Source organism: Aspergillus aculeatinus (genome assembly GCF_003184765.1).
Source record: "Aspergillus aculeatinus CBS 121060 unplaced genomic scaffold BO66scaffold_1, whole genome shotgun sequence".
Classification (NCBI taxonomy): domain Eukaryota; kingdom Fungi; phylum Ascomycota; class Eurotiomycetes; order Eurotiales; family Aspergillaceae; genus Aspergillus; species Aspergillus aculeatinus.
The window spans coordinates 27,580-39,711 of NW_020291470.1; the positions used below are offsets into that span (position 1 = coordinate 27,580).

The 12,132-nt window shown below is 50.9% G+C and overlaps 2 protein-coding genes across 2 annotated transcripts; one reads left to right on the forward strand and one right to left on the reverse strand.

Annotated features, from left to right (window-relative positions):
• Positions 1 to 1,190: 1,190 nt before the first annotated feature.
• On the reverse strand, positions 1,191 to 2,679 carry BO66DRAFT_416477 (acetate uptake transporter family protein; the record flags this gene model as incomplete). Its single annotated transcript, XM_025649603.1, has 3 exons — positions 1,191 to 2,003; positions 2,064 to 2,232; positions 2,291 to 2,679. 3 exons carry the CDS (start codon positions 2,677 to 2,679, stop codon positions 1,683 to 1,685), a joined length of 879 nt encoding a protein of 292 aa, XP_025508953.1. The 3' UTR covers positions 1,191 to 1,682.
• A 4,715-nt stretch (positions 2,680 to 7,394) lies between these two features.
• Positions 7,395 to 8,282, forward strand: BO66DRAFT_375 (uncharacterized protein). Its single transcript, XM_025645628.1, has one exon. It carries the CDS (start codon positions 7,610 to 7,612, stop codon positions 8,129 to 8,131), a length of 522 nt encoding a protein of 173 aa, XP_025508954.1. The 5' UTR covers positions 7,395 to 7,609; the 3' UTR covers positions 8,132 to 8,282.
• The last annotated feature ends 3,850 nt before the right edge of the window (positions 8,283 to 12,132 follow it).

Genomic DNA, 12,132 nt, shown 5'->3' on the forward strand with positions numbered 1-12,132 from the left:
CCGACCAGAGAAATGCCTCTAAGTAATCTACCTAGTAGGTATGGTAATCTACCCTGTAGGTAAGGTACGGAGTAGGTAGTCTCGAAGAAACGAGCGGGCGCGGCGCCAGGCCGGACTTGGGGTGGACTAGTTGCAGGGGCAGTATCGGCACACCGCACCTGTCATTGGAAGTTTCGAGGTGCTCTCCCCGATTTTGCTCCGCCCGACCGAATCCCGCCCGATCTCCGACCTTGCCCCGAGAATCCTTTTTCCGCGAAGTATTGTAGAAGGAAAAGAATTATTGAGTTGACTGAGCGTGGTATTATTATGCCGCCCTCTCCCCCCATCCCCCCAGGCGCCCCGTCTCTTCGGGGTTGAGTGGTTTTCTTTCTCTCTCTCTCTCTCTTTTTTTTTTTTTTTTTACTCTTCGTTCTCTTACAGCTTTGCAGTTCTTCGTCCGCTACAAAAACTTCCGCTCTAGCTCAGCTGTGGTTCTTGCTCACTCTTGCTATGCAATTGCTATGCAACTGCTATACAAACTAACCACCTGACTAACCTAGGTCCTCTAAGTACAGTCCCAAGAAAAGACAGGACGATCAGCACGGACAGCCTTACCTACCCACCTCAACTTGGGTCTACTTCTTCCTACTCACTTATCAGTTATCACTCGATTGCTACGCTACATCTGTGGGCCTACCCACCACCACTACCATGAGGTCACCGTTGGCCCTTGCTCAATGGCTCGGTGCCAGCTTTCTTTTCGTCCAAGTTCGCTGTCGTCGTCGCTCTTCAATGGGGTTCGCTCCCTGCCTACATACCTACTTGCCTTACTTCCTCGTGGCGGGTCTAGTAAAAGTACAGGGGGCTGTGGTTACGGCTGAATTGGACGGGATTGATTATTCAACGAAACTGACTGACTGACTAGTTCACAACTCACCGACTAGGCTATGATTGTGCAATTGCTGTCTGGAGGCTGGCAGGGGCCGCTTGAAGCAGGCAGGCAGGCCGGCAGGCAGGCATAGTCATGCCAGAAAGCTTAAGCTTAGTGGAGGCTCGGCCCGGCCTGCGCGGTGATCGCCCGAACTATCACCTGTCACCGCCGTGCTCCGCCCACTCGTCGAGTCGACGAACAACGCACCGCGATTTAACTGCTACGCCGCGACGACACCACTTGTCTCGGCGTTGAGATGATGGAGCATTCCCTTTGCCGGACAACACTTTCAGCAACCTACCGCAAGCTCGATCTATAATCTTTCGCCGGGTCAAGCGTATGTCGATAGTCATTTGCCACAAGCAGACTCGCTGACACGCATGATACGGATGACTGCAGGTAATGCTTGCTGCAGTAAGTCAGACACCCTACACCAATTCAACCACTTGCTAAAATCACTTCCATCATAGTCATTCGAATCATTCATTGAGCAACTGTGCATATCAAAAACAAAACTCCAAATCATCGTCCACGACAGCGGACTGCCTCATTATTACCCGATCGGTTATTTCCATATCCAGTTGGAATCAACAACAGTGACAAAACAATTAATGTACCGGACAACAACCCCGTGCGAAGGCCGACACTGCGAACCATTCGCTAAACAGGACGGTCCTACATGAATGGGTATCAGAATTATAACAATGGCATGTTCATCGGAACATAGCAAGGCCGCTTGCAGGGCCTGGGACTATACGAGTACTGCACCCCCTTAGACCGTCTCGCGAGCAGTCTTCTGGCGAGAACGAGCGGTCGGAGACCACGGGAAGTGGGCGACAGGGATGATGAAGAAGCTGTTGCTGCTGTCGGCAATACCCGCCAGGGCGTTGTACCAAGCAGCGAAAGCAGCCAGGAAGCCGAAGAAGCCACCGGCCTTGATGACAGGGGTGTTGACCTCGTTGGTATCGTTGCGCTGCAGGTATCCAATACCCAGGAGCAAGAAGGTCAAGTCCAAGAAGAAGAACAGCAGGAAGAATGCAACGGTCGAGCGCAGGGTGCAGAACAGCATGATGGTGGTGAAGATGAACCAGCCCTGTGGAACAGCAGTCAGCACGAGGTTCGCGGTTTGCGACAGGTTTTCTGCGGCACTTACCATGAGGAAGAGACCCATCGAGTTGTAGAACATCGGAGCACCGCCAGCCGATTCAATCGCAGACTCGATGTCGAATCCACCGGGAGTCAAAATGATCGCGAAGGAGATCCAGAAACCACCATAAGAAGACAGAGCAGTGGCACCGAAAGTGTTTCCAACCGCCATTTCCCTGAATGCAGTGTGAGCGAGGACGATTCAAGATGAGATGATAAGGGAATGCAACATACCACATGCCAGCAAGCAGCTGAACGAGACCACCATATCCAAAAGCCAGGCCGACGACGATGTTGGGCGCGGAGATACCCCGGGTTCCCATGTTGACCGCGCTCAGGACGAAAGTGGTGAGGGCGAAAGCGCAGAGACCCAGAGGAGCCGGGTTGGCGAACTTGCGACCTTCGACCGACTTGTACAGACCAGGCTGGAACTCTCCTCCGAAGGGACGCAAGTTGGCCTCGGCGGTGTTGACGTGAGCCATCGGACCATAGCCGAAGCGCGCAGCAGCTCTAGCCGTCTCCTCCGCAGTCATCTCGTGCCTGAGGGGAGCATTTCCAGTTCCGTTGCTCTCGGTCTCGGGACCGATGTCCTTCTCCAAGGTAGGGTTTTGCTCGACCGACATATTGATTGATTGATTGATTGAACCAAAATCTATGGTTTATACAGGTATAAGGGGGTATCAATTGATCTCGAGGAGAAAACCAAGATATCTCAGCTGGCTGAGAGGTGGAGGAAGAGTATTATAGATGAAACAGATGAGGGGAGGGGGAGGAGGAAAGGAAATATATGAAGCCACACAGCACTGCTGGGCAGATGAACAAGAAGATCTCTTGGGAAGGTCTGGGACCGTGCAAGAGAAAAAGAGGAATAAATAACAGCAATGAGAGGGGAAGATGAGAGGGGGAGAGGCGAAATAAGAAGGGCCCCGAGGGAATTGGAACGAGGCGTGGTGCTTGGATGGACGGACGGGCGCGACACCACGGACGAGCGAAGGTTGCAGGGGAGGAGCCAGGGAGAGGAAGGACCGTTCGTTAGCAAAGTTTAGCTTGGGTAAGTGGACTCTTTCCCTTTGGTTGTGATTATTTTTTTTTTTTTGATTTTTTTGGTTGATTTTATTTTTTCTGTTTTTGATCTTTGGGGAAAGACCTCGAAGGGGGAGGACAGCCAGTCTCTTTTTCGAGGGGGAGAAAGTCTCACCGTTGAATTTTAGGCAGTGTGTGACTGTGATTATTATGATTTTAATAACATTATTATTACGGTAGTATTATTACTACAACGAGTCAATGACCCATCATGCTTTGCTCGTGATGGAAGGCCGGGGTGGAGCGAGCCAAATTAGTGTTGGTCTTCTAAAACGATGTGCAGGAATCCACCTGACGGGCCACTCCCGTATGTCGCTTTTGTCGCTTTGCCTAAACCGACGGACTGACTCTAGGGAATGTGTGGTGTGCTCGACGGAGTGACCAGATTCGTCAATTGAAACTGGTGACAGTCAAATCGAAATCTATCAACTGCAGGGCAGCAAGCGGGGGAATTGGGGATTGGGGTCTGGGGTCTGGGGGAAGGAAGAAGGACCGCTGGCTCGTCTCAACAGAAACCCAAAGCAGGGTCAGGATGAAGGGGAAAGTTTTGGCTTCCATTCGTCCAGGTTGAGAGAGAGAAAGAGCGCAGGCAAAAGAACAAAAAACAAAAAAATAAAAAGGTTGGAAGGGATTTTCCCAACCTTACAGCTCTAATACCGATTGACTTTTCATGCCTGGGGAAACCAAGCCTGGAGGCGTGGGTGGAGCCCTAAGAAGCGCCCGAGGTCCGGAGATTGCACCAATCACCACCTCAAAACCAGGGCCACCGGCATGGCCATTGGCAGACGGCCTCCTCCCCGCCGGATGACATGGAGATGACATGACTGGTACGGTATTGTAACGGATAGACGGACGCACCGGAGATATCTCCAGTTGTCCCAGTTGCTCCAGTTGCATGCCATCTTTTTGTCTACTGGTACCTACCAATCTTTCCCTCCTCTCTCAGCCCGCCCATGGGGTTTGGAGAAGTCCCAGATTCCCGCTCGATGCGGAATGCGGAGTGCTTCTGACTTTGGTGATCAGGACACAATTAGCGGCCTTTGTTTGGAAGGGTTTTTTCCTCTCTGGAAAGTCCCCAAAAGTCAGACACATCTGATGGGGATGGATGGTCGTCCAAATGGCCACCAATTTATGCCTCAATCTAAATTCCTGCTCTTAGTCTACTTTGTGTACTGTACTACGTTAGACTCCGACGGGCGGCTAGGACCCTGGAAAAGAAACCACTTACGCACGCAAAAAAGTCCACTTATTAATAATCTACTTTCTTTAACTAGTTCGTACTGAGCAATTAAGCAGACCATCCTCCCGGAAGCTGCACAGCTTGACAATACTGCCGAGTGGTGATACTGGTGAGTGCGCTGATGTCCCTTCACCCTCAAACTGATCCCACCAGATCCTAAGACTCGTTCGTCCCTTGGGCCCTTCGGATGGGGCTGATGGGCTTCTAACCATGGCACTTCTCAATCCAAGGTACCAACCAGGTTACTTCCATCAACGCGAAGATTTGGTCCATAATTGCGACGGTGGTGGCGGGCAAGGGTGTCCCGAACCAGACTTTTCGGTGTGTCCCTTCCGTCCGAACGGGCAAGATGGTACCCGTTATGCACTTCACAGTCGCAGCTGGAGACAAAGATCTTGTGCCGGAAAATCTTGCAACTATTGTTAAGTTACGGAGTACTGTACAGTTCACTGCAGTTTTGTACCTGCGCTTGAACCGCCCCGGGTCCGGCGCGCCCACAGGCTAAAATGCTGGCTAATGCGGTTAATTGGGTCCCTTCCCTTGCTAATGGCTAGGCTAGGTACTACTGCTATGGACCGCGGCGAAGGATGCAATTGCAGGCTGTAGACTTAAGACCAAAGACAGACTGAGTGGGTGGTGGCCCCCGGGTGGTGGGACTTTTCGCGTGCGCGCGGGTGGTGGTGCTGCAACTGCGACGGGGCCTTTTTTGGACCACTACGGTACGGATACTCTCGGTGACTTTAACTGCTACTGTCTTAGCCGGTCGAGTGTCAAGTTTTCTGGTAGGTTGCTACTGTTTGCTAGACTGTCATTTGTGTGTTTGTGTGTGCTAGAGCTGCAGTGGTGGATCGGCTCCCCGAACCATACCACGTTGACTACAGTCTACGGAGACTAGGTATATACTTACCGTACTTCCCGAGTCTTGAGACCGAGAGGGCTTGCTTGGTTTGGGCCTAGATATGGCGGGGGCGAAAGGGAACCCAGTTAGTACTGGAGTAGATTTTAATGTATGCACTTTGGTGCATAGTTAGGGGATGGTGGGTTTAGTTTAATCATCCTTTTCGTGCGCCTGGTAGTTATAACTTGTGTATGATTGTCGATAGAGGACGTACTCCGTAGCGTGGCTGAGTTACATGTAGGTAGATCGCATGCAGTCCGTTGCTTTACATAGGACGTGCGGGTATGAGTTAGTTAGCTAGCTTGTAAGTATGTGTAAGGACTGTGTTTAAGAGTAAAGTCGGATCGTCTCTGCCAGCTGTCGCAGCGAGGTCGATCGGTTGACCAAGAGAGTTAGTTTGCGGTCGTCTGTCCACCAACTTTAGTTAACTAGTTACACTTTACACTTTACTAATCAAACCACAACCCAGAAACGCTGGTGGACAGTGGACAGTGGACAGTACTCCGTACAGTAAGACCGATCAGCCTCAGAACTTAAGAGGCTTAGCAGCTTAGCAAGCAGCTCTACTGCGTTGGAATGAAAGCTCCGGGCGTGAAGGTGCAGTACATCGTAAGTCTCACCAGTGCACCATCGGCTCCAGAAGGGAGATTTCCCCGTCAGACTAAAACACTTCTACCGGTAGGCAGTGTATCGGGGTCCCATCCGATAATCTTTTTTTTTTCTGGTGTTGTTGTTCCATTGACAATGGGCAGGCAGTGTTTAGGGCACAGACACAGACAGTCTTACCTTTAACTAATGACTCTATGTTTCTCCCACGGAGACTCGAATCATCCACCACCTTAATTAACTTTTTTTGATGGTGTGTTCGTTTCCGTCGTACTTGTCTCGAGTGGTGAGTGTTTGCGGCAAGGAAAAGGAACCTTGAACCGGGTCGAGACTCCACTCTCGGCGACCGTTTCTGCCGCGCTCGTCGACTTTTGTCTCTCTTTGGTCAAAACTTGGCGGAGAGTAGCACGCGGGCGGGCGGGTTCGGCGGGCTCATCGTGTTCCAGTTGCCGGCCACCACCACCACCACCAGAAACGCCAGCTCATTAATTTTGATTGCTATAATCTATCGGCAGGCGGCAGTCGCAGAATCAGGACGAAGACCCCCTTTTCTATCCCTTCATTTTCACTGTCAGAGCAGCATGGCGTACGGGAGTCCAAACAAGCTCAGACAGACAGGAGGCCCGCTCGGGGATCGCAATCCACACCGCAGGCTGTGGCCATTGCTCGGTCGGTCATCAAGGAACTGTCAAGGACTCAAGGTAGATGTTGATGGCCGTGTCAGTCAGTGCATGGAGTCAGATCTCTTTCGCGATCACTATACCTAGTAGTAGCCACCCACTACAGAATGATAGGCCAATCAGTGATCCACCCTTCACAATTTCAAGTACTGTACAAGTACTGCACAAGTAGTTGCTGAGGACTTCAAAGCAGTTAGGAGGTCTGCACCTGATTCTCCCTGCCAGCGTCCGTCCGTCAGCTGTCCAAAACGAAAGACACCCAAGGGTGCGAGATCAACAATGGCATGGCTACATGCATACACAGTAAAATAGCATCAGTAACAAATCACCCTTAATTTGCTTTCTGGTGTCCTTATCCCGGTAGTATTGTCTGATAATTAGGGTGCGCAACAAAGCTACGTAGCATGCACATTCTTCCCCCCTTCGGTTCTTTTACTGACAGCCGTGTGCTTGATCATATCAACACGAGGGTTTCTTTTCCCGCGGGAAGAATAATACGCCCGCCCGGCGTATGCCTGGCCTAGACTACTATACAGTTACCTCCTGAGCATATTCGGCGGCATATTTGTTACCTGAGCAACATTCAGTCGAGTCGCAGGCATGTCCTTCGCTTACCTTGCGAACCTCGAACTTTATCATAAACATTGGGAATTGTCTTCATCGTTTTCAGAATAGAAAGTGTCAGCAGCGCTGTCCACCTTGGGTAAATTTTTTTTTTTTCGTTTTATCGCATCACCAAAAAATTGTCTAGACTTCTAGACTTCTAGACTCCTGCTAACTAACGCTAGCTCCTCGGATGAATCCCCCCTCCCCCTCCAAACAAGGATTGTACGGTTGTACCTGGTACCTACCGCACCATTCGCAAACCCTGCGGTAGCAATACGCCACGGAAGTAACTAGCACCTAGGCCAACACCTCTAGCTACGCTGACCAGCAAAGTAGCCAGCCAAGTAGCGAGCCAAGTGGGCAGCCTGGAGAGTACAAAGGCACCCTCCTCCCGGCCCACCACTAGATGCACAAGAAAACCCGGCTCTGACTCCGGAAACATGAGCCAATCTCTGTTGGTCACTTGGTGCGAGTCCGAGTCCACTTGCACGCTTTTTCTTTGGAGTAGACTGACTACGCAGTACGTACTCGGGTATTTCTCCGGGTCGAGATCGCGTGGACCGATCGATGCATGCATGCTGCCAAGAGGAAGAGGGTCTCTTTGCAGTGCTATTTCCATCTCCCCCGTGCAAGGATTACGGCGTGGCGTCCCTTGCTTGGGTTTTGGTGCTTCGCGAGGAAGGTACTGTGCGGCTCGCTTTTTCCAGGTTGTGAAAATTATCAGCGGGTTGGAGTTGGGATCTGGGAGGGAGGATGATGAGGGAAAGCTTGGTCGGGAGGAGGATGCTCAGCTACTGAGTGAGGTACAGTATAGTACTAAATTAGCTAAGATACAGTGGTGGTGGTGCTGTGTGTCTACACTGTGGATATACAGTACAACCAGTGTACATGGTTGGTGGCCGAGGTGGAGTCGAGCTACGGCTGTGGATGCGGCGCTGGCTGGCGCTGGAGCTGGAGCTTAGATGCCAGTGCCACTACTTACCAAACTGGAGTCTCATACTAATTCATCAATGTCAATTCAGTGCACTCCGTCGTTCGGAGCCGTCCGCCACGGAAGGTGGGAATTCGAATTTCCACGCAACCGGAGATTGAGGGCTGGACTTACATTTGAAGGATGCAGTGCAATGGTCGCGCTCACGACTCTGGCTGTAAGCTAGGCAGCTAGCGAGCTGGTACTTCCGTGCGATCCCTACCCGGTAATAATCGATGAGCAGGGTTTCTGCGCCTACTGTTTTGACAGTTGTCTTGGATATTGATTAGGGGTTCACTTTCGGGTGGTTGGCTTAGGGGTGAGATTCGCAATTCGATTAGATTAAATAACTAGTGTTCCACTCCGAGGTGTGTACATGGGTATGCTGTTGTGGGAAGGTAAGCTGACTACCTAGTATTAGGTACTAGGTAGGTGAGGGTCTTTTGTTTCACTCATAGGTTGGTTGTTGAGCTAGATGTTGCTCGCTTGGTCTATACACCTACATTCTAATAGATACATACCATTGTCCTTTCAAGTGACTATTGCCTACCACAAATCAGAAAATACTGTATAGCACTGATGGAAGGATCACAGGCAGGGGAGCCCAACCCATGCACGACAGCATAGCATTATTACTCACAACCACAAACCTGCAAATGCAAGTAATGCCACCAGTTATGTGCAGATACGAAGTATACCTACGGGGTAGTACAGTACAATCCCCTCTTTTTCTTAAACCCCTAATCTCCCGAGGCATAAGACCCCATCTCACCCCAGAGGATAAGTTGGACATGATTTACACACAGACCGTATACCACAAGTACAATGCCTATAATACATGTCCACTCCCTATAGCATTACCCCATGATTCCCCACCTGGGGGGGGGGTGCAAATCCAAAGAACTGGTCAGGTCTTTACCCCGCATTAACAGGATGCGGAGTATGCCTACGTACACGTACGTACTGCTTCTGTGGGAAAGTGGAGTGGAGGAAGCAACACCACGTGAGGATATACGAGTCCCTTTTGCTTTTGCTTTTTTTTTCCCCCTTTGGGTTGGAGTAATGGACCCCAATTCCACAAGTCGGGGAATTGCCGCGGGATCCGTGTGGCTGACGGGATGGGGGGTCATTTCATTGCTATTGTGGATGTACTGTACATACAGTTCCGAATTGGTTGTTTAGAGGGACGGTGTATTGACGTAGATCTTCACGAGCAAAATACCTAATCTGTTGACCTACGTAAGTTGAAGGAGAGCACAGAGCACGGCGGAATGTCCATATACCTGTCTGGGGAAGGATATGAGATCCGAATGATGGATGGGTATGGGCATTGTTGGGGTAGGGTCGGTTGGGGCAGATCTGCGGCTGTCATGATTGCCAGCACTAAGTTACATGGACTGCATCCAGAGTATGCAAACGGACTGGCTATCGGTATCGGTGCGGGCCTGTTCGTCTGTCGTTGCGCTGGGCGGCGGGATCTACTTCTTTTTACTCATGTACTGTACTGGGTTCGGGATACATCATCCAAAAACAGGTCACGGGGTGAGGGGGATCGACGCCCGGGGGTCAGAACAAAAAGACATTCTTTCAATCTGATAGCTGATGACTTAGCGAGAACCGTATCCGCCCATTGTCCAGTATCTAGAATAGTGTCTCTTACTGAATTGAGTTTCCGTAGCCGAGAGAGCGGGACTAGTGACCTTGATTCAGACCGCGTACGGATCTGCTCGGACGATGGAAATCGTCTGACTCCTTCGCACCAACAGACCCAGCAACTTGGGATATGGTACGATACTCGCTTCCAGGACCAAGAGTTCCATGTGTCCGGTTCCCCATCAACCTGATACGGACCGAAACCCGGGACTCGGGGAGGACCTGGAATTCTGGGGCTGCGGCTGGGGGAGTTTACCCCGCCACAAGGGAAGCTCGGCGTAGGCATCCATGGGTCGTGAATGAGACAACCACTGAAAAGATGACGAAGATGGGATGTTTGACCTCGGGTCGGCGGAGCGGAGATAGCAACACATAGAGCTTTCCCTCGGGGTTTGGCCTTGAAATTCTGGTGGTGATTATCTTGGTGCTCTCCCAGAGACGAATCGAACGTAAGCCAAGACTGGAGCAGACTGCAGCTCGGGCTCCACTATCGCCCGGCATGAGCGAAAACCTTCTTGTCCGTATTTTTCTTTCGCGATACCATCTGGAAGGCTTCGCCACCATCAGCCCATTCCCAGCCAGAGACAAGGATTCCGACGGGTGCCTTGCATGTTCGATGCCACTGGCTGGAGATGTGGTTCCAGAAGCTCCAGCGAAGGTCTTCTAGTTCAATAGTGCCTGCGCCAAAAGGATAAAGAAGTCCTTGTGCCCAGGGTACCAAGATAAGCCAGATAACCAATTTTGGCTTTGGATCTTAGGTTTAGGGCCCGCTTGAAAATGTCCACCTCTTGCGATGATGCAATTGTGTGATGGGTTTCTAGGCTTGCCTGACTCCAGTCTTTCACTGCTGGGATGAATGGCTTCATGTGTTCCTATTTTTTGGACCGAGAGTTTTTCTTGTGGTGGGGGTGCTTCCTCATACAGACAATTGGAAGTGCATATCCCCGATGTCGGGTTGGTTCTCGGGGAAGCGGATGGTGGCGGACAGAAAGAAGAAGAAGAAGGAAAACAGAACTCCGGCTGGTCCACACCAAGGGGAAAATCCTAGCGGAGTGAAAAGAATCGTCTTCACTCGCCTCCAAAAAGCCTGCGGTTCGCATGAGAAGCGCGAACTCAGATGAGAACCCGCCGACTCCATAGTTCATGCAGCAAGCCAGTAGTAGCATGCATGGGCAGCATGATTCGAGCTCTAGTCAACCCATGTGCTCTGTAGATCCTCGCCTCTTGTCCACCTCCCGCGCGTGTGGAGGGTCTGAGGCGCTATCGCGCGATGCCAACTTGGAAGCTGCTCAGCAACATCATGGGCGAGCTAGACTGACTTGTGAGTAGCCGGGAGCTTGTTGCCGAGTTCCCAAGCCGTCATTCGTGAAGATCGCCGGGTGGGTTGGTGTGTGGTGGGGTGGAAGATCTGCAGTATCTATACGGAAGAAGCGGTCTGTCGAAGGATTCAAGGAACGATGTCGACTGGGATCGAACTTGTTCGTGCGCATTGATTCTTTTTTTCCCCTTCGATAGTTTGTGAGCCAAGGTGGTAGTACGGGCTCACCGACTATGTTGATGGTTCAAGAGATGGTTTTGAGGTCACAGGACATTATCAGTCCGAGAGATGCAAGGTACAGTCACTGTTACTGCCTGGCCTTGCTTGTTTGGGAAGCTTGGCCTGGCCTCAGGGCTGGATGGTCAGTCAGTCAGTCAGTCTGTCAGTGAAAGATGAATATCACGGGATCTCTATTGCAGTGACAACTTCATCTACAACTTCATCTCACCAGTACACAACCACCTTCATTGGCTCGTGGCTTCCATCTTCAAGCTTCTCACTCATCCACGCCGTGGAAAACCTCATGCTCCGAATATTGACCCGTCCAGACATACGTCTATTCTTTACAAGTTTCAAATCTAGACATTGGAGACTTATCTTTCAATGTCGCAAGACCATCTCCATGGCACATCGGCATATCTGTCAAGATGCCATCTGCTCAGTTGCTCACTGATAACACGCAAGAGACATAGACACTAATGCAGCACAACACAGCCCCTCGTGCGGGGTTGATAAGCGACATCGGCTCTTGATATGCCGTGGTGACATCCCCTCCATACCACCTTCTACTCTAGGGCATATTGGCGAGCTGGTGCAGCTGTCAATGCATACCATGTGTTATCAATCTTTACTCATCATGACCTTTTACTTACCTCGAGTGGTGCTTTGCCTCAAGTGGAAGGTGTTGAGAACTACATGTCCAACAATGGGGGTTATCTCTGTCAAATCGCCGTCGCTTGATGGAAGCATGGCACTGCTACTTACTATGCCACCAGCGATATGAGTACATGCTGAGAAATGCT